The 21,258-nt window shown below is 70.5% G+C and overlaps 1 protein-coding gene across 2 annotated transcripts in view; it reads right to left on the reverse strand.

Annotated features, from left to right (window-relative positions):
• Positions 1–908: 908 nt before the first annotated feature.
• DNMT3A (DNA methyltransferase 3 alpha) overlaps positions 909–21,258 on the reverse strand; it is a 50,499-nt gene continuing 30,149 nt past the window's right edge. For both annotated transcript variants that reach the window (XM_072858107.1, XM_072858106.1), the window contains exons 5-23: positions 20,780–20,826; positions 19,898–20,044; positions 11,925–12,137; positions 11,653–11,811; positions 11,462–11,569; positions 10,714–10,870; positions 10,325–10,474; positions 9,988–10,032; positions 9,326–9,405; positions 9,012–9,124; positions 8,127–8,310; positions 7,945–8,029; positions 7,419–7,564; positions 7,065–7,155; positions 6,809–6,957; positions 6,615–6,700; positions 5,972–6,041; positions 5,588–5,706; positions 909–5,449 (exon numbers count right to left, since the gene is read on the reverse strand). In XM_072858107.1, the coding sequence (XP_072714208.1) occupies positions 5,308–5,449; positions 5,588–5,706; positions 5,972–6,041; positions 6,615–6,700; positions 6,809–6,957; positions 7,065–7,155; positions 7,419–7,564; positions 7,945–8,029; positions 8,127–8,310; positions 9,012–9,124; positions 9,326–9,405; positions 9,988–10,032; positions 10,325–10,474; positions 10,714–10,870; positions 11,462–11,569; positions 11,653–11,811; positions 11,925–12,137; positions 19,898–20,044; positions 20,780–20,826 (2,291 nt within the window). In that variant the 3' untranslated portion in view covers positions 909–5,307. The remainder of the gene's footprint in view (positions 5,450–5,587; positions 5,707–5,971; positions 6,042–6,614; positions 6,701–6,808; positions 6,958–7,064; positions 7,156–7,418; positions 7,565–7,944; positions 8,030–8,126; positions 8,311–9,011; positions 9,125–9,325; positions 9,406–9,987; positions 10,033–10,324; positions 10,475–10,713; positions 10,871–11,461; positions 11,570–11,652; positions 11,812–11,924; positions 12,138–19,897; positions 20,045–20,779; positions 20,827–21,258) is intronic.

A 21,258-nucleotide genomic window follows, 5' to 3' on the forward strand; every position in this document is an offset into this window, starting at 1 on the left:
GTTCTCCTCCACTTTGGGCAGCTTCCCTCCTCCAGCCCCATCTCCAGGCACTTGTCACTTGTCCCTGCCCTCCCCAGCCCCAGCCTGTCCCCTGGGCAGCCCCCGACCACAGGGGGTGGGTGCTGTCCCTGGCCCTGGGGTCCCTTGACGCCCCAGCCCCGGCCGAGCCCCAGCGTCCCTGCGTGCCCCCGCAGCCCGTCCCCGTCCCCATCTTGTCCCTGTCCCCACGACCTGCCCGGCCCCCCGCCCTCACCAGCCCCTCTGCTGGGCTCTGTCCCACGAGGGGTCCCCCGGGCCACGCTCAAGACCCAACCACCTCGGGGTCCGGCATAGGGACTGGGGGGGGGTCCCCAGGGTCTCGCCACCCACCTGGTGCTGCCTGGCTGGAGGGGAAACTGAGGCAGGAGCTGCGCAGGGCAGTTTCCTCACCCACAGCTCATGGGACAGAAATGTGGGGTCCCACTCTGCGGGGGGTCTGCACCCCCACACCCCGGTGCTGCACGAGCAAAGCCCCCAGTGCCCTGTCCCGGGAGCTGGGCTCGGCCCACAGCCCCCTGCCCCCGGGACTGGGACCCCACCATCGCCAGGACCCTACGGCCCACTGGGACCCCAGTAACGTGCACTGGGACCCCCTATCGTCACCAGGACCCCACCACCCACACTGGGACCCCAGTGCCCACCAGGACCCCACCGTCGCCTGGACCCCACCGCCCATCAGGAACCCATCACCCACCGGGACCCTACTGGGACCCCCCCAGCCATTGAAACCCCATCGCCTGCTGGGACCCCACCCCTCTGCAAGGACCCCCCACCCACTGGGACCCCCGCCCGGGACGCCGAGAGGACACAGAGCACACGACTGCAAGGAGGGTTTTTTTTTTTCTCTTTTTTTTTTTCCTCTTTTTTTCTTTTTTTTTTTTTGCACAAAAACAGTACATTTATTCAAGTGTTCTCCAGCACAAGTACATTAGAAAGGAGCTCGTCTGTATTATACTCTTCTGGGCACCAAAGAAAAAAAAAAAAGGAGGATGGGATGGAAGCGGAACGGACAGACTTTCTACATCTGCTGCACGCATTGACCTTTAATTAGTTCAGAACAGCTATGTCACGAGCAATACTTACACAGATACAACAGAGTGCCGGGCAAGCCCCGCGGGCCAGAACCATACGGTGAAATGCACAGTATTCAGCGGCAATAAATAGAGAAGCGACCCTAAAAAAACAAACCAACAAAAAACAAAAGGAACGAACCGAGAGAGAGAAAAGTAGAAAATAAAACGGGGTGGGGGAAAGAGCAGCTGGGGACGCTGGGCCGGGGCGGCCGCGGCGGCGGCACCGGCGCTGCCGGGAATGTGGCGGTCGGGCACGGGCTGAGCCAAATCATAGGAGAGGAGGGTACCGAACTCTACGCGTTTATTCCTCGGTATGAGTACATGATTCCCCACAAATAGTTAAGCGTCAGCTACTTCAATGTCTAGGCTAAAACACATGAAATCTCTCATTTAGTTTTCAAGTACAAAGTTAAAATGCCTTTTTGTTTTTTGTTTTTTTTTTTTAATAATAATATATAAGAGTAAAATAATAGTGCTCTTTGAAACTCCACTACAAGAAAACAAAACAAACAGTCATTATCCAGACAGCAGACTTAATTTAACAATATATACTTTTAATAAAATGTTTTAGCACCGTGTTTGTCACCTACTCCCTCGGTGGATCTTAAGGAATTTAGGCTTTTTTTTGTTTTTTACTGTTTCGTCTAGGGCTGTGCAACAAAATTGTCTGTTTGTTTTAAAAAAAGATGTGAGTCGGGTACATTAAAAACTGAACTCTTTCCCCAGGCATCCCCACGGTCCCCACCACCGCCGGCGGCTGCCGCGGAGCTGCCGACGTGCCCCCGGCACCACCGAGCCGAGCCCGGCGCCTTCCCAGTTGTGCCGCAACGGGAACCTGCTTCCCGCCGGCACCGGCTCCGGCTCCAGCACCGGCCCAGGCGTCCCGGCTGCGGGCGCCCGGGGCGGGTGCAGGAGCCGCCTGGGACGCGCCAACGCCGCACCGGGCCGGCACCCCGCACTGCAGAGCCGGCTGGGACCCGGCTCACGAAAGGCGCTGCGGGGCCGAGAGGGTCCCAGGCAAGCGCTGCAGGGCTGCGTCGGGCCGGCGCGGCGCGGCGCGGCCCGCCGAGACCCCCGAACCCTGCTGCAGGGCTGCGCCCGGCTCCCGCCCGGCGCTGCGGGGCCGCGCAGGACCCGCAGACGGTGCCGCGGGGCCGCGCGAGGCTCGTGCCCAGAGCCGCGCAGCACTTGCGCCCGGTGCTGCAGGGCCGCGCAGCACTTGCAAATGGTGCCGCAGGACTGTGCGGCACTTGCGCCCGGTGCTGCGGGCCGTGCAGGACCAGCACCCAGCACTGCAGGGCCACACAAGACGCGCAGCCGGTGCTGCAGCGCCATGCAGGACCCGCAGGCAGTGCTGCGGGGCCACGCAAGGCTCGCCAACAGCGCTGCAGGCCGTGCAGGATGCGCGCTTAGAGCTGCGGGGCCACGCAGCACTTGCAGCCGGCGCTGTGGGCCATGCAGGACCCGCAGGCAGTGCCGCAGGGCGGTGCAGGACCCACAGCCGGCGCTGCAGAGCCGTGCAGGACCCGCGAGCGGTGCCGCGGGGCTGTGCAAGGCTCGCGTGCCATGCTGCAGGGCCACATAGGATTCGTAGGCGATGCCGCAGGGCCGCGCAGGTCCTGCGGACAGCGCTGCAGGGCCATGCAGCACTTGCACCCGGTGCCGCGGGCCATGCAGGACCCGCAGACGGCGCTGCGGGGCCGTGCAAGGCTCGCACCCGGCGCCGCCGCAGCAGGCGGGACCTGCGCATGGTGCGGCGGTCCTGTGCCAGCCTCGCCCCAGCGCTGCAGGGCAGCGCGGGGTCCGGCCCCGGGACCAAGCCAGAGCCCACAGCCGCGGCTCAGCGCCCGGGGCCGGGGGACCGCGTCCCGCCTCGCCTCCTTTACCACCCGGCAAAGCTGGGCCCCGCGGTGCCCCCCCCCACCGCGGCCGCCCCACGCCGGCTCGGCTCCCCGCGCCGCCCACACCAACAGAGGGGCTTCCGAACCCCCGGTAGCACCATGCACGGTGGGGAGGTGGCGGGGGGCCCCGGGGGCCACCCCCGCCACTGTCGGTCCCAGCACCTCTCAGCACCCCGGGGCCGCCGGCGCGGCTCGGTGCCAATTAGCCAGCACCCCGCACCGAGCGGCCGGCGGCCCCTGCCCGCACGCGGACACCCGGCACCTTTCACAGTTAGAGAAGAGACAGCGACGGGCCGGAGACCCTCCGTGAGCCTCCCCCGCGCCGTAGCACCAGTCCCTGACCCCGCCGGAGCCCCTCTGCTCCGGCACCGGGCACAGGATCCGGCCACCCCAGCAGGCACTGGGGATGTGGGGCAACGTCCCCGCACCGAGCCGGATCCACCAGCGGCACCCACAGCTGCCAGACAAGTAGCACCATCCACAGCAATGCCAGCACCTGCCCGCGTCCTGCCTGCACCCTGCCTGCACGCACCACGGCTCCCCTCTGCACCGCCAACGCCGTCGCGGCTCCCGGCCCCCTGCGGCCAGGGCTGCCTGCCCTCGACACCAACACCGCTGCTCCTGCGGCATCCCCGCGCCCACCGCGCACCTCACAGGCACCCATCGCCCCAGAAAGGGAGTCCGGGGCCGCCCCCGGCGCGGGGCACCGAGAGGACGCAGCTGCTCCAAACCCACGCTCGGACAGAGGAGCGATGCCCCGAGCCACCCGGTGCACAAGGTGACGCCGCGGGCAGCGCCGGGGTCCCATCCCAGCTCACCGGGGCATCGCCCTCCTGCCGACCAGCCCGGCCCCGCGGATGTAGCACCAGGGTCCGGGGACCCGCAGCCGTCCCCGTCCCGCGCCGGAAGCGCCCCAGCCACGCTTCGGCACCGCTCCGTCCCGTCCTTGCTCCCTGCCTGCCTACCGCCCTGCCCGCGTCCCTGCCGGCACGGCACCGCCACAGCTTTCGGCAAGAGCCCGATTCACAGCACCCGTGCCCCGCGCCGCCCCGGCAGGCAGCACCTGCAGGCAGGAGCAGGCAGGAGCACCCCGCCGCTGCCGCCGGGTCGGAGGGGGGACAACCAGCACCGGCCTGGCCGGGGACGCCACGTACGCAGAAGAGCACCAGTACGTTTGTGCGCGTCGCGGGCAGGGCGGGCGGCGCGGGCAGGGCCGGGCCGGGCAGGGCAGGGCAGGGCAGGGCGGCCACCGCCGCCGCCGAGGGAGGCGATTCCTTTTAGGACAGAAAAAGGTTATTGCATGACTCGGGATGGAGACGCTTCCTGCCCGGCCGCCGCCCCGGCCCCCTCCCGCGCCGCTCGCTCGGAAAGGCCCGGCACGTAAGGCAACATGGAAGCTGATGTCTCGACTCACCCCGCTGTTTAAAAGCACCATTATGAAGTCAGGTTGTACAGTAGTAACAGTACCTTTTATATATATATATATCTATATCTCATATCTATCATATATATATAAACTGTAAACAAGAGGTAACAGCGGCTTCTAGGATTTGCTTTCTTCAAGGTTTCCCGTGTGGTAGGCACCCAAAATACTGTAGAAAAGGTGTGTGTTGTGGTGTGTGTGTTCTCGGCTTCCCTGCCAGTTGGGTTGGCTCCATATCACCAGTGAACGGTGCTGGTGGAAAAGAGTGAGGCTCAGTCGCTGGGCGTTGCGGAGCCGGCCGAGCGCCTCCCTGCCGCTTCGCGCTCCCCCCAAGCTCGCCGGGCCGGCGGCCGGGCCACGAGCTCGGCACGCGCTCGGCGCAGACGGAGCGGGTCTCCTTCGCCTCCGCCTCTCCCGGCTGGGGTTTCCCGCTGCCGTTTCCCCTCCTCCGAGAGCAGAGCTGGTGACGGCGTCTCGTCTCGCCCGCTGCTCCGAGAAGCAGAAACCAAACCAACAGAAAAACCCAGCCAGAAAAGAGCGGAAAATTAAAAGGTTACCCAAAAAAAAAATTGTTTTGGTTTTTTGTTTGTTTTTTTCTTTTTTCGTTTCGTTTTTGTTTTTTTGTCGTTTTCGTTGGTTTTTTTTTGTGTTTTTTTTTTTTTTAAATAGGCTAAAAGCTGAACATTGGAAATTCAGGAGAGGACACCGAACCCTTTCGCTCGGGGAGACGTGTGCCGGGTTCCCGTCGGGCTGCGAAATCCCGTCTCTCTTCTGGGTGCTGACTCTTCTCTCATTCCGTGTTTTCACTTCTCTTGGCGTGGATGGTTTTGTTTCTGACTTGCTCTGTGTCACCAGTTCCTGTCTGTCTCTCTTAAACGCAGGCAAAGTATTCCTTCAGGGGAGCAAAGAGGTGGCGGATCACCGGCACGCTCCAGGATCTGCCGAGCAGTCTCTGCCGGGCCAGGCGGCTCATGTTGGACACGTCTGTGTAATGCACCGGGAAGCCAAAGACCCTGCGGGGACACGGCAAGGGGGGGGGGACGACAACGGGGAGCGGGGTCAGGGGGTGCCGGCCCCGAGGGACGCGGCACTGCCGGCCCCCCCCAGGCGCGCGCGCAGCCCCGCGGCGAGCCCTCGGCCGGCCGCGGTACCTCTCCATCTCCGTGCACCACAGGATGTCCTCCTTCTCGTTCATGAAGACGGGGAAATGCTGGTCCTTGCCCTGCTTGATGGAGTTGGAGCGAGTGGTGATAGTTCGCACTTTGCTGAACTGCAAGAGGCACAGGCTCGTCATGCTGGGGGGGGCTGGATGGAGCCCCCCGGCGCGCCGGCCGCGGGCAGGCGGTGCTGCCCAGTGCCAAATTTGAGATTCCCACCCCGGGGTGCCGGTGCTGTCGCCGCGTCCCTCCCCCACCCTCGTGGGACACCTCCCCTGCAGCCCAAGGGGCCTGGGACCGCCGGGGACGGCCGCAGGACCCCACCGCCCCCTCGGCCGTGCCGCTCCCGCCGGCTGCGTCCCGCGTGCCGGGGCTGACCTTTGCTATCCTGCCGTGCTCCAGGCACTCCTGCAGCTCCAGCTTATCGTTGACTGTGGATGCGAGTGGCCTGGGGGAGAGAGACAAGGGTGGGCACGGGGTGGCGGCGCCGCGTCCCCACGTCCCCGTGCTGGCAGCTGCGTGGGCGCAGGGCGGCTCTCCAGTCGGGGCGCTGGGTGGCCAAGGCTGTTTTGGGGGGCCGCAGCAGGGGATGGCGAGAAGCAGCCGATCCCCGTGGGAGCCTGCCCGTGGCCACCGGCTGTGTGCTGCCACGGCTCCCGTCCCAGACGGACACGGACGGCAGCTCCACGCCACGCCGCTGGCGCAAGAGAGCAAGGACAGGACTGGCCTCCTCTATGGGGGCCACTGCTCTGGGCTTTCGGGGTGTGCTGTCACCCAGCGCCACTTCGTGAGCACCCCCGCTCTCGCTCAGCACTGACCGGGGTCAGAGGACCCCCAGAGCCACATCTGGGAGGACCCAGGGGTCCGGCCCTTTCCGCAGCCCCCGGCAGCATGCACCCTCCCTCCCTCCCATTGCCGGACCAGGGGCCGCCAGCCGCCCCAGCCCCGCAGCGGGCAGGGCGACGGGCAGGCAGCCGCTGCGGGCAGGCGAGCGGCTCGACCCTGGGGTGCTCTCACCAACCTGTTCATCCCGGGAAGGTTCCCCCAGAAGTACCGTGCCCTGTGTGCTGCAGACACTTCTTTGGCATCAATCATGACGGGGTTGGACTGCGAGAAGGGAGAGAGGTGAGAAGTCAGCGGGGCTCGGCGGCCTGCGGCGAGGGCAGGACCCTCGGGGTCCCCGGGGCCGGAGGGCGGCGACCCCCCGGCACTCACCTCCAGGAAGCGCGAGATGTCCCTCTTGTCGCTCACCCCCATGGCCACCACGTTCTCGAAGAGCCAGAAGAAGGGCCGGTCGTCGCCCTCCTTGGGCCGGGCTTCGTGGAGCAGGCGGTAAAACTCGAAGAAGAGCCGCCCGGTGCCCTCTGGGCAGGAGAGAGCGAGAGGGGCCAGCGTCAGCGGCGGGGGGCCGGAGGCGGCAGTGGGGGGCCGGCGGTGGGGGCCAGCCCCAGCCCGGCGAGGAGACACCTACCGTAGAGCCCCTTCCTGGCCGGGTTGACGATGGAGAGGTCGTTGCAGGGGCTCCCCCCGATCACCAGGTCGAAGGGGCCCCACTCCTGTATCTGCAAGAGGGAGAGCCCCCGGTGAGCCCGGCGCCGGCACCAGATGCTGCCCGGGGGGGGGACACACACACCTGGACACGCGGTGGGGGTGGATGGTGGCCGACCTCCCCGGCGGGAGGGCAAGGCCGTGCCGGCGCAGCCCAGCACGTGGGGAGATGCGGGAGAAGGGACGGGACCCATCTTGGGGACGCAGGGGCACTTTGGGGGGGACCTGCTGCCTGCAGGGAGGGGGGAGCCGCGGGGGGCCGGCGGGCAGGACGTACGTGTTTCTGGGTGACATTTCGGACGTCCCCGACGTACATGATCTTGCCCTGGTGCCTCACCATGCCCACGGTGATGGAGTCCTCGCACACCTCGGAGGCGATGTAGCGGTCCACCTGGATGCCCAGGTCCTTCAGCACCAGCAGGCCTGCGGGGAGCGGGGCTGGGGTGGGCGGCGCGTGGACAGCGGGCCCCCCCACCCCCCGTCCCGCCCCGTCCCACCCCGGCAGCATTGCCACCCCCGTGCCACCCGCCTCTCCCGGCCCCCGCCAACGTGGACCCCCCCCAGCGCAGAGGAGACCACGGGGGCTGCCCACGGGAATACCCGGCCGGGGGTCCCGCAGGCGGCACAGGTCTGTCCCCCCACTGCTGACACCCCGATGGGTGCGGGACCCCCCTGCCCCGAGGCCAGACAGTTGTGGGGTGCAGGCAGGCTGCTCGCCCCGCTCCCTTCTGCCCCCCCCCGGTCCCAAACACACCCCAGGGAGGGTCCCTGTGGGGGCTGCCGGGCCGGGGACCCCCACCCACCTGTGGCAATGCCATCGAAGAGCGAGAGCACCCGGATGGGCTTCCTCTTCTCGGCCGGCACTGGCGGGTACACCTTCGGCGGGTCCTGAAAGGCACGGGCGGGCGTCAGGTGGGGAGGGGGGACATGGCGGGCAGCGGGGAGCCCGGCTGGGGCCGGGGGGTCCTTCCGCAGGGGCACTCACAAACTCCTGGTCGTGGTTGTTGGCGAAGAACATCTGGAGGCGCGAGGGCCAGTCCTCCCGCCGCCGCAGCAGCCCGTAGATGCCCTTATGGCCGCACATGTAGCAGTTCCAGGGGTCCTCCTTGATGGCCGCCTGGGCCGCCCCCGGGCCCACCAGCAGGTCCACGCACTCCACGCAGAAGCACCTGGGAGAGCCGGGAGCCGGTGTCAGCGGCAGGGCTGGGTCCGGTGCCCCCGGCAGCATCCCTGCGACGAGACGCTGGGGAGCGAGCGCAGGCAGCAGTGGGGGACGGTGCCACCGGCACGGCCCCGGTGCCTCAGCCGGCTGCGCCGCACCAGCGGGGCTAAGGCCAGGCTGCGGCCGCGCCCCTCGAAGGACAGTGGCAGGGGGGCACACGGGACCGGCAGCCCCGCACCGGGACCTGCCGCGCTGCCCACACCTCTGCCAGCCCCATGCAAAGACCCGCATCTGGGACCTGCGGCATCACCAAAACCTCCCCAGCCCCATGCCAGGAGCGGGGCATCACCAAAATCCCACACCAGGACTGTGTTGCCACCAAAACCTCCCAGCCCCATGCTGGGACTGGGGCATTGCCAAAACTCCCGCAGCCCCACACCAGGACCAGGGTATCACCAAAATGCCACACCGGGACTGTGGCACCACCAAAACCCCCCAGTCCCATACTGAGACTGTGGTGTCACCAAAACGTCCCAGCCCTACACCAGGACTGGCATCACTGAAACCCCATGGCAGGACCGTGGCATCACCGAAACCTCCCCAGTCCCATGCCAGGACTGCGGCATCCCAAAACCTCCCAGCCTCACACCCAGGACTGTGGTATCACCAAAACCTCCCCAGCCCCACACCGGGACGGTGGCCCCAGACCTGCAGCAGTTGTTGTTGCCGCACATGAGCACCTCGCGGCCGCCGCAGCAGATGGTGCAGTAGGACTGGTAGCCGTCGTCGTCGTACTGGTACGCGCACTCCAAGAAGCAGTTCTGGGGGAGAGCCAAGGCGTGAGCACGGCACGGCCTGAGCCCTGCGCCGGGGATGCCGGGACACCGCCGCGAGGCCAGGCACCCAGCGAGGGCACCGGGGCAGCTCTTGGCAGAGGGCCCTGGCAGGGAGACCTCCGGGACAGGGTGTCTGAGGGGACCCAGCTGTGCCCGCTCGCCGGGGCTGCCTGCGCCACGCCGTACCTTGCAGTTTTGGCACATTCCTCCGATAAATAGAGGGTGCTCCAGGGTCACGTTGAGGCTCCCGCAGGAGATGCAGATGTCTGGGGGCCAGGAGGGGAGATATTACCCCCAGGCTCTGCCACCCCCCGGCACCCCACACCGGGGAGAGCCCAGCGCGCGGGGAGCAGCCCGACCCCGAGCCGCGTCCTGCCGCCACCCCCGGCAATCGCTTGCCCCCCCGTGTCTGGGTCGCACCGGCTTCGCCCCCGAGCCGGGGAGCGGCAGAGCCCTCTCCCAGCCCCAAACTGCCAGCACCACCGGGACAGCTACTGCGGTGCGACAGGGACCAACCCTGCGGACAGCGGCGCAGGGCTCCCACCGCCTCCCCGGCCCCCGGCAGCCCCCCCCGTGCCGGTGACCCCAGCCCCGGGCAGTGTCCCAGGGGTCCCTGCCACCACGCAGGGCTGTCCGCTGTCACATCACGGCTGCTGCTGTCCCTGCCGCCAGCCAGGCTGAGGGATGGGACGAGCCCGTCCTCTGGCCCCTTGGGCTCCCCCGGCCCCTCCGAGCCCCCTCCCAGCTCTGCAGCCAGAGTTGGTGCCCGGCGGGGGAGGGACCCTGCCCCCCAGCCCCGTCCCCAGGGCCAGGATGTGCCCCAGCCCCGGGCACTGCTCCACGCTCACCTTCGATGTTCCTGCATTTCTGCCGGACCTCGTAAACAAGCCGCTCTGGGGAGGGAGAGAGGCGTCAGGGTGGGGGGGTTCTGCCTGGCGCCAGCCCTGCCCCAGCCCGGCCCCCTCTGCGCAGCCCCCACAGGGGGGGCGAAGGGAGGGGGACCCCCGGGAGGGAAGGTCCCCGATGGAGAAGGGGACCTGGCCCAGAGCAGCTTTTGCCCCGCAGCCCCCCACGGTGAGCACGGCCCTCCCGGCACCGGGACCGAGCCCCGGCGGGGTCACGGCCAAGCAAACGCCCGTAGAGGGGGGGTGGGCGCGGGGGCACCCCCGACCCCCCGGGCGGTACCTCGGGTGCGCTCATCGATGATCTCCTTGACCTTGGGCTTCTCCGTTGTGCTTTTCCTGGGTTTTTTGGCAGGCGGGGGTGGTGCGTAGGCAGCTGCTTCCGGCTCTACCCACATCTCCGTGTAAACTTCTTTGTAGGGGTTTCGCTCCTCTGCAAGGGGCGCGTGGGGTCCCGTCAGCGGGGTCCCATCAGTGGGGCCCCAGCACCCCGCGCCCCGCAGGGGGACCCCAGCCCCACGACCCGCCCGTCCCACGGCGCTTCCTCTGCCCCAAGCCCGCGTCACCCCGGCGATGCCAGAGCTGATGGCCGGGGGTCTCGGGGGACACTCGCCAAGGCCACCGAGCGGGTCCCCGTCCTGCGAGCAGGGCCCCGCGCCTCCCCCCGCTCACCTTCGGGGGGCTCCAGGCCCTTGGGGCCGGAGGGCTGGAAGCCGCCCAGGGCCCACTCGATCATCTGCTTGTTCTGGATCTCCACCACCTTGGAGGTGTCCGTCTCGTCGTTCTCGGGGCACGCCGGGAAGATCTTCCCCGCTCTGCTGCTCGCCACCTGCCAGCGGAGCCGCAGGCCCGGCCATCACCCACCCACCCTCCCGACGGGGTCCCCATCCTCAGCCCACCCCCCCCCCCCCCCAGCTGCTCCAGACGCTGCAGGCATTGCCCAGCCAGGCAGCCCCCAGCCCCAAAGGGACCTACACCGTCAAGAGTCCCCCACGTCGCCCCACAAGAAACCCCCAACACCTCCCAGCACTGCCAAGAGGCCCACGGAAAACCAGGACCCCCCAGCATCACCCCACAGGGACTTCAGCAACTCCCCAGAGACCCCAACCCCCCCAGCTTCCCCAACAGACCTCCAGACACCCCGGCTGGGAGCAGAGATTCCCAGACACCCCCAGAATCTCCTTGGGGAGTATCCTCAATCCCCCACCCTTTTAAGAGACACCCTGGGCTCCCCAGGACGCTGCCGGGTGCAGGAGGCCGGATCCTGGCGGGGCGGAGGGGCAGCTGCCTGCTCCCACACGCCCTGCCCGGGGCCGGCAGGACGGACCTGCTCGGGCACCGACGTCCCCCCAGCCTCCCGGTGCTGGGGGGCCCGGTGCCACCCCGCAGCCGGTGCCACCGCGCAGCCGCCAGCGCTCACCTGCAGCACCTCGTAGATGGCTTTGCGGTACATTGGCTGCTTGTTGTAGGTGGCCTGGTGGAAGGCGCTGGCGAAGGAGCTGAGTGGCAGGAGCTTCTCCACGCAGACCTGGGGGACGGGATGTGGCCGTGAGCCGGGGGGATGCCTGGGGACGGGGCTGCCCGGACCCCCACCCCACGGGTGCCACTTACCACCGAGAACTTGCCGTCCCCGAACCACATCACCCAGCGGGTGCCCTCGGCCGCCCGGCTCCGGCCCGTCATCCACCAGGAGACGATGCGCCCGGGCCACCAGGAGAAGCCGCGCAGCTTGCCCCACACCAGCTCGCCGATGCCGAAGCCCCGGCCGTCCTGCACCGCGAGGAGACGGCGGGGAGGTCAGAGGGCGGTGGGGAGGGGGTGCCCGCGGCCCTGGGGGGCAGCGGCCCCGCAAACCCCCCTTCCCCGGCTGGCCCTGCCCTCACCTCGTACTCGGGCTCGTCGTCGGCCGACTTGGAGGTGCTCTTGTCGACGGCGTCGGCCACCACTGGCTCAGGCGTGGTGGCCACGTTGGGCGAGGCGGGGTCGGTGGGCTGCTGCGAGGCGGGGGGGCTGGCCTCCTCCTCCTTCTGGGGCTCTGCCCGCGGCGTCTCCTCCACCACGTTCATCACGGCGATCACCTTCGCCTTCTTCTCCGCCTGGGGGGGGACACACGACACACTGGTCAGGACAGGGCTGCGGGGCATCCTCACCCGGCGCCCCGAGACGTGGGCAGGGGCAGGCAGGGTGCCCTGGGCCAGCCCGGCTCGGGGGGCCGTGCTCAGCAGCACCACCCGGACCCTGGCACGGGCCTGGCAGCCCCCCCCGAGCAGCGGGCGCACCCCACCAGCCCCTCTGGGCACGTGCGGACCCCCCACCCTGCAGCGCCCTGCCCCGTGCCCGCAGGCAGCGCGACTTGGGGTGCTCCCCGTAGTTCCCGTGCCTCAGTTTCCCTCTGCGGTGGGGAGGGGACAGCTCGGGGAGCGTTTGCGACGCTGCCCCGGGGGTGGCTCTGGAGGAAAGAGGTGGCAGCCACCCCCCAAAGGGCTGCCCCTGCTCTGGCCCCCCCACCCCCCCGGGGGCGTCCCCCAGGACCCGGCCCCTGGGCCACCGGCGATGCCAGAGAAGCGATGCCACCAGTCCCGGAGCCCTGCGCGTCCTCTGTCACCCCCAGCCCGGCCTGGGGGCTGGCCTGGCCCCCCCTGCCCCCCTCCCAGGTCCCCTGTTCCCGGCCCCCCCTCAGCCCCCCTTCGCCTGCCAGAGCAGGCAGCCCTGCCCCCCAAGGCCTGTCCCCTGGGGGGCCGCCCCGTCCAGTCCCGTCCCCTGGAGCCCCCCCGGTCCCTCCCGACCCCCCGAGCCGCTCCAGCGCCTGCCCGGGGTGCAGCTCCCCGGCACCCTCTGCCTCTGTCCGGGACTCCCAGCACCCGTCCCGGGACACCCAGCACCCCCGACCCGTGTCGCCCCCTCCGGGTCGGCCGGGGCCCCCGGGACCCCCCCAGCCCCGCGGCCCCCCCCGTGCCCGGGCACCCGCTGTCCCCGGGCCGAGTGTGCTGAACTGCGCTGGCCGGGCCGGGCCGGGCCGAGCCGTTCCCGGAGGCTGAGCCGGGACACCGAGCTCCGCCGGGCAGCGACCGGCCTCGCCCCGCGGCCGGGAAGTGCCGGGCTCAGCCCAACCGAGCCGGGCCGGGCCGGGCCGAGCCACCCTCCCCGCGGTGGCCACCTACCCATGCGGGCTGGGCGCCGCGGCGGGCCGGGCCGGGCCGAGGCGAACTGAGCCGAGCCGAGCCAGGCTGGGCCGGGCCGAGCCGAGCCGGACTGAGCCGAGCCGAGCCGGGCAGAGCCGAGCCGAGCCGGGCCGGGCCGGGCCGGGCCGCGGGGCAGGGCCGGCGGTTCTTTGTCTGGGCTCCCGGGTCACATGGTGCCTCCCGGCCCGGCTGGTTGGCTGCGGCGGGGAGGGGCCGCGCGGCGCCGAGGGGACAGCCCGGCCCGGCCCCCCCGCCCGCGCCTCGGCCCGGCTCGGCTCCGCTCGGCTCCGCTCGGCCCGGCTCGGCTCCGCTCCGCTCGGCTCGGCAACTCGGCTCCGCTCGGCTCGGCAACTCGGCTGGGCTCGGCCCCGCTCGCTCGAATCTCTCACCGTGGCCCGGTCCCGCTCGCCTCGGCTCCGGTGTCCGGTCCCGTGCGGTCCCGGCTCGGCTCGGCCCGGCCCGGCTCCCCGGCCGGCCGCCCCCACCCCGGCACCTTCCCCGCTCCGCAGGCCCGGCCGCAGAGGGCTGGGGGCTCCCCGGTCAGCCGGTACTCACCGGCCCGGCGGCTGCGGTCCCGTCCGGGCTGGGCTGGGCTGGGCTGGGCTGGGCTGGGGCGGCCTCCCCGCCGCGGGGCCGCTCCGCGCCGCCTTTTGTCCCGGGGCCGCGGCCCCCCCGGCCCCTTTGTGCTGCAGAGCGGCGGGACGGGCCGGGGGGCGGCGGCGCCCCGGGGGGCCTCGCCCCGGCGCGGCAGGGAACCGCCCGGGGGGCCCGGGCCCGCAGCGTCCCCCCGCCCCCCCGCCCTGGCACCGGGCGGGACCCGCCGGGACCCAGTCCGCCCCAGTAGCACACCAGTTGGGGCTGCGCCGGGCTGGCACCGGCCCCGCTGCGCCCGTTCAGCCCATGACGGACGCCGGGTCCGGGGGCAGCCGGCCCAGCTCGGCCCCGCGGCTCTGGCCGGGGAAGCCTGGCACGGCTCGGCACGGCTCGGCACATCCACACGCCCGCATGGCACTGGTCTGGGACCGCATCACCCAGTTCAGCCCGTTAGCACACACCTGATATGGCACTGGTCTGGGACCGCATCACCCAGTTCAGCCCAGACCCGCATGGCCCTGGTCTGGGACCGCATCACCCAGTTCAGCCCATCGGCACACGCCGACACCAGTACTGGCCCGGTCTGGCCGAGGCTGTCCCAGTTCAGGCCTGTCTGCAGGCTGCACCCCCAGGCCGGGGGCTGCGCAGACCGACACCGCGACGGTGGCCTCACCGGCACAGGCCACCCCTGCCAGCGGCTGCAGAGGCAGAGGGGGGGTGGGCACTGTCCCCACCACCCCCGGCCCCGCAGAGGAGCTGCAGCCGGGTGGAGCCGGACACCCCAAAACACGTCCCCGAATGCCTGCCTGCCCCCGGACACGTCCCCCGGCAGCAGGATGTCCCGCGCGCGTCCCCGAAGAGCCCCATGTCCCACCGCGAGAGCCAAGGCGCCCCAAAGCACGCTCCCCCGACTCCGGACCCCCTGAACCCCCACAGCCCTGAACACCCAGATACCCCCCGCAGCCGGGGCACCTGCCAGACGCCCCGAGACACGTCCCCAGCGGAGGGACTGCCTGCGCCATGCCACGTGCCCGGCCTCCGTCCTGGTGGGACGGAGGCCGCAGGGGCTGCGCCGGTGCCGTGAGGGCGAGGCGGCAGCACCCGCTGCCCCGGCAGCAGCCTGTCCCCCGCAGGCCCCGCCATGTCCCCTCTCCTTCCCCACCGCTGGTGGCGGGCAGGGCAGGGCCCCCGGGCGGGACGCTGGGTGCCGAGCTGCTCGGGGCGCGGGCAGGGCTGCGGGGTGCTCGCACGAGCCCTTCTGCAGCACCCGGGGCGCGGGACCGGGGTGCGGGACCGGGGTGCGGGACTGGGGCGCGGGACCGGGGCGTGGGACTGGGGTGCGGGACTGGGGCGCGGGACCGGGGCGCGGCACGGCTGCCGTGGGGTGCCGGCCTTGCCCTCCCGGCACGGCAGGGTCTCTCGGGGAGAGACGGGTCCCCTGTGACGTCCCGTGCTTGGGGTGCCCGGCACCCCAGGACAGACCCTGCCAGCACCCGGCGGGCGCTGCTGCCCCCCCCGCTCCCCGGGGAGGGCCCCGGGCAGGCGGTGTCCCGCAGAGCGGTGGCTCCTGGGCTCCGGGCCCCCTTTTGTGTTGCAGAGCGGGAGGGACAAAGGGGCGGATGGCTGTCGCCCCCGGGCATGGGGCTGCCCCCCAGGTGGGAGGGCTGCGGGGCCGGGAGGGGGACGGCAGCAGAGCTCCCCCCCCCCCCGCCCTGCGAACCCCCCCCCCTGCCCGGGGGGTGCCCGGGCCGACGCGGCCCGAGGCGCCCCGGCCAGGGCAGCCCCCGGGGACCCCAAGGGACCCCACGCACCAGCAGCACGGCTGCACCCCAACGCCAGGCGAGTGGCGGCGGCCCCTCCGGGTGACAGCGGGGTGACGGCAGCCACGGGCACCCCGACCCCTGCAGCAGCCCTCGGCCGCGCTAGAGCAGCACGGCTGCTTTGGGAACCCGGGATAAAATGACCTGGATGCGGAGGGGAGGGGATGGGGGGGGGCGAGGGAGGGGGGCACAAGCGCGCCGGCACCCACCACGGCCGGTGGATGCGCCCGCTGTGTCCTCGGGCGGGGACCCCCCGGCGAGGGGCACCCCTGGGTGCCGTGGGGGGAGCACGGGGCAGCGGCTGGGGCCGTGGGGAGAGCCAGGAGGGGCCGCGGAGAAAGGCTGCGGCCAAGGAGGCGGGGGGGGGGGGGGACGGGGAAGAGGAGGGGAGAAGCCCCAGCAGGGGCCTGGGCCCCTGGGGCGGGGGGACAAAGCTGCGGTTCCCGCTGGGAGGGGGCTTCTGCTTTGTCCTGGGGGAGCGGCAGGAGTCGGGGGAGCGGGAGGAAATCTCCCATCCGCCGGTCGTTAAAGCGGAGATAAGGTGGATCTCCGGGGATGGGCGCATCCAGACAATCGCCCCAACCGCCCGCCCTCCTGCCCTCGGGCCACAGGCAGCGCTGCCCAGCCCCTGCCCCTGCCCCTGCCCCATCCCCACCCCCCCTCCATCCCCTGCTCCATCCTCATCCCCATTCCCACCCCCATTCCCTGTCCCTGTCCTTGTCCTTGTCCTTGCCCCACCCCCATCCCCGTCCTCACCTCCATCTTCATCCCATCCCCATCCACTGCCCCTGCCCCTGCCCCATCCCCATCCTAATCTCCATCTCCATCCCCCACCTCCATCTCCACCCCCATCCCCATCTCCATCTTCATCCCATCTCCATCCCCATCCCTGTCCTCATCTCCATCTTCATCCCATCCCCATCTCCATTCACTGTCCCATCCCCATCCCCATCTCCATCTCCACCCCCATCCCCGTCCTCATCTCCATCTCCATCCCCCACCTCCATCTCCATCTCCATCTCCATCCCCATCCCCATCCCCACCTCCATCTCCATCCCCATCCCCATCTCCATCTCATCCCCATCCCCACCTCCATCTCCATCCCCATCTCCATCTCCATCTCCTCCCCATCCCCACCTCCATCTCCATCCCCATCTCCATCTCCATCTCATCCCCATCCCCATCCCCACCTCCATCTCCATCCCCATCTCCATCTCCATCTCATCCCCATCCCCATCTCCATCTCCATCCCCATCCCCATCCCCATCTCCATCTCCATCCCCATCCCCATCTCCATCTCCATCTCCGTCTCCGTCTCCATCTCCATCCCCATCCCCATCTCCATCTCCATCTCCATCTCATCCCCATCCCCATCCCCATCCCCTGTCCTTGCCCCATCCCCATCCCATTCCCATCTCTGTCTTCATCCCATCTCCATCCTCTGCCCCATCCCCGTCCCTGCCCCACGGCTGGCACAGGGTTAGGGGTGCGCAGCCGACACCAGGGCCCAGCTGAGGGTGTCCCAGCACGGACGGGCAAGGGCCGGTGCCCAGACCTGCACGTTACTGCTCCGGCTGCAGCCCTGGGGCTGCCGAGCGGCAGCGACGGCCCTCGGAGGCTGTGGGGCTGAGGAAGCGGAGGGAAGGCTGGAAGGGGCCAGGCCATCCCCGTCCCCGCTGCAGCAGGGCTGGTGACCCCAGCCGAGCTGCTGGGACCCCGCCAGGCAGCCTCTGCCCCCCACAGAGCGCTGGCGTGCTGGGCACGGGTGGTGTGGTGGGTGTCCCCGTCACGGGGGGCACGGGGCCGTGCCCGGCGCACAGCGGGGGAAGCCCCGGCACTGTCCGGGGATGAGGAGTGGCTGTGCCCGGCCGACCGGACGCCACCAGCCTGCTCCGCTTGCTAAAAATACGCCCCAGAGGTGACTGATTACAGGTTTGGGGACCTCCGCAGAGAGGAAACGGCCGGCGCTGGAGGGCTCCAGGTTGGCGAGACGAGGCAGGGCTGGCGCCGGTGCTGGGCAGGTTTGCCGGGCATGGGGGGCCGTTGCCGTGGGGGCCCCTTCCCGGGGAGAGGCTCCTGTCCCCCAGCCCTCCGGGTCCCGGGCACCCCCAAAAGGAGCAAGCGCCTTCGGGGCACGGCCAGTGCCGTATCAGAGCACGGCCGGCGCTGCGTCCGGCACAGGGAGCTCACCGGAGGGAGGGGAAGGGCAAGGCTCCCCCCACGACAGAGCCACACGGGCTGTGGGTGGCACGTCCCGTCCCCCGTCCCCGGGGACCGTGTCGCTGACACCCCCAGCAAGTGACAATTGGTGCTGGGCATGCAGCTCGCGGGCGGTTGTCAGCCGAGATCGGGGGAAAAAGGCTGATCCAGCCTGAAAACGTTTCAGGCTTTCTCCCCATAATGAAAAGAAAACACTTATTCTTATTAGAAAAATAAAGGAATTAAACGCGGCTAAATTCAGCATTGTTTGAGAATGAGAGACTCCTCAAAAGAAGTATTTTGATTTTTTTTTAGCATTTTTTCCCAATTATTTTTGGCCGATGAGCGATTCTGGCTGACCTGAATCTGCATTTGTTTTGGCGAGCGAACCGTGTGTTGGAAAATTGTTACTCAGCAGCTGCAACCACCAACCTCTCCAGCTGTGCCGAGCTGCGGTTCGCCCCGCGTGCTCGGCACGGCACGGCCGGCAGCTGCCTGCACTGGCCGGCACGCAACGCGGGCAGGGGCAGAGGGCTGCGAGCGCTGGCACTGCCGGGGCAGCCACCGCCGGCCTGCAGCCGGAGCCGGGGGCGCGGGGGTCCGTCCGTGGCTCTGCCGGCGGTAGCCGCAGTGCTGCTGCCAGCCAGAGCGTGGCTGCACCGGTGGCCGTGCTGCTCTGCGGCTGCGGGCACGCGCCTGCATCGCTGGTGCCCCCCGCACCGGGCAGGGGCGGCAAACCCCGACCGCGACCACGCGTTTGGCAACCCCCCCCTCCAAGCACGCAGCCCACCTGCGCCCGGGGTGCCCACCCCGGCCAGGATGCCCCCCCGGGCACCCCCCGGCTCCACCAGCCCACCCCGCGCCCGGCTGAACCCCTGCCTGCGGGCAGCGGCCGCACGTAGCCCCCAGGCCCAGTGGTGAGCCCCCCCCCCGGGGTGGCAGGACCCCCTGTGCCCGTGCCGGCCACCCCGGGAGGAGCCGATCCACAAGATCCTCTGGCACAGCCACCCCGGCCGTGCCAGCCATGCCCTCTGCCCCACGGGGACATCGCGGCCGCGCCAGCCATGCTCTGTGCCCCAAAGGGACATCGTGGCCGTGCCAGCCATGCCCCACGGGATGCCCCAGCCATGCCAGCCTCCCCCTGTCCCCGCGCGGTGCCAGCGTGACGGTGCTCGGCAGTGCGCGGCTATAAATAGCGCCGGGGGCGGCGGTGGCGCGAGGGGACCTGTTGCCAGGGAGACCCGCTGGCAGCCGGGACGACGCAGAGAACGGAGCGAGGGGGGAGCGGCGGGGACACCGGTGGGGACGGGACCCCCGGGGCACCTGCAGAGCCCCTCCCTCACGGCACCCCCGAGCGGCCGTCGGCACCGCGGCCTGCCCGCAGCCCTGCGCCCGCGCCGCGGCCGGGGCTCCCGCTGCCCCCCAGCCTCCCGCCGCTGCCCTCGGCTTTGCCGATTTCAGCTGCGTCACGGCGCGCGCTGGTTCCCCGGGAAACCGGCAGGAACGGTTGCACATCCCGGCACATCCCTCGGCACATCCCGCGGGAGAAGGAAGGGCCCTGCGCTGCCTGCACCGGCGGGCCCCCTGCACCGGCGGCTGCGCACACCGGGCCCCCGGCCCCCGGCTTATGGTGGCCCCCGGTGAGGGCGGGGGGCACAGGCACGAGAAGCGAAGCTGCCCACCCTGGCCATGGCGCAAAACCCGGGTGCAGGCAAGGCAGCGGCACTGCCGCAGCGGTCCCGTGGCGAGCGCCCGCTCCACTGCCAGCCCCACGGCACGGCACAGGCTGGCTGCCCGCCCGAGCCCCCACCCTGCGCTGACCGCCCTGATGCAGCTGGTCACCCCGGCGCTGCCGGCGCCCGGCAGAGCGCTCTGCACGTGCCGTGTTTTGCCGGAGCCCTGCCTGCCATCATTAGCCGTGGGAGCCTTGGAGACAGCCAGACACCGCGGGGCTCGGGGTGCTCAGACCACGCAGCGCCACACAGCCCACCCCATGCCGGTGTCACCGCCGTGCCGCGGTGCCCCCCTCCCCGCCCGCTCTGGCAGCGTCCGGCTCCTTACCTCCCTCTTCCAGCGGGCCAGCCACTCGTCCCGCTTCCTCTTGCTGATGTAGTAGGGGTCCCCGGCCTGGAAGGTGTGCCGCTGCATGGGCCGCTGCCGCAGGCTCGACTCCCAGCCCAGCCCGCCGCGCAGCCGCCCGCGGGAGCCCTGCCGCCGGAGGGAGAGAGAGGAGGCTGAGGGCTGCGGCTCCAGCGCTGCCGTGGGCACCGGGGACGGCAGCGTGGCGGGAGCCGTGGCCCGGGACAGGCAGGGCTCTGGGGGACGGAGCAGAGCTGCTCGGGGCGGGGGGGGCCGGAGGTGGGCACCCCGCTTGTGCACGCTGGGACGGGCCGGGGGAGATGGGCACGGGGGGCACCGCCTGCCTGGGTGCACCCACACGTGCGCGTGCACACACGCGCTCCGGCCCACGTCTGCGCCAGGACCTGCACGCACCAGGGCCGGGCACCGCGCCGCGGCTGGCTGCGCCTCGATGGGCACCGCCGGCACCGCGCCGGGCACGGATCTGCCGCAGGCCGACATGCTCTGCCCGGGCACCCGGGGGAAGCGTGGGGTCAGCCCGGCAAGCACCGTCCCACGGGCAGGGCGGGGTGGAGGGGGGTTCACCGGCCTGGCCATGGCGCGGTGCTGTCTGGTGCCCAGCACGGAGGCAGGCGCTGCCCGGTGCTCGGCTGTGCCGGGGTGTGGGAGCCCAGGACCACCGTCCCGCCAGGGACCCTGTCCCTGCAGCTCCCCCACGGCCGCCGGTGCCGAGGGACTGGAGGGTGCCGGTTCCCGTGGGCACGGGGAGCACCGCGCTGGCCGGTGGGCTGCGGGGCCCTGGGTGTCTCCTGCGGGTGCCTCGGCGCAGCCCCCGGCGGGGGCCCGGCCCCGGGACATACTTGCCTCCATTTTCAGGGTGTCGAAGTTGTTTTCTTCCTTCTCTTCCTTGCCTGCACACAGAACAGAGAGGAGCCATCAGCCGGGGGGACCAGCTCGGTGCTACGGGGCACGGCAGCCGGGCCCCCGCGGGGGAGAAGGGGGACCACCTGGGACCCCCCAGCCTGGCCGGGGGCCGGCCCTGGGCCGGGGAAGGGCACCCATCGCCGCCATGTGAAGCCTGGGCCGTGCTCCCCGGCTGCCGGGACGTGAGCCGGCTGCTCCTGCGCCCCCTCCCCGCGCCCCGGACAGGGGCTCTGGGGGTCCGGGGGGGCGGCCCCCGCTGGGGCCGGGGCAGGCAGGGGAAGCGCGCGGAGCCCCGCCGGCTTCCTGTGCTATCGGCACATCTCGCGCGCCGCAGGTACGCGCCGAGCCACTGCCGGGAAAGCGGCTAAAAATAACCCCGACCGTTTCTGGGGTTGCAAACCTCTGCGCACCCCGAGCTG

Source organism: Ciconia boyciana, chromosome 3, assembly GCF_034638445.1.
Source record: "Ciconia boyciana chromosome 3, ASM3463844v1, whole genome shotgun sequence".
Classification (NCBI taxonomy): domain Eukaryota; kingdom Metazoa; phylum Chordata; class Aves; order Ciconiiformes; family Ciconiidae; genus Ciconia; species Ciconia boyciana.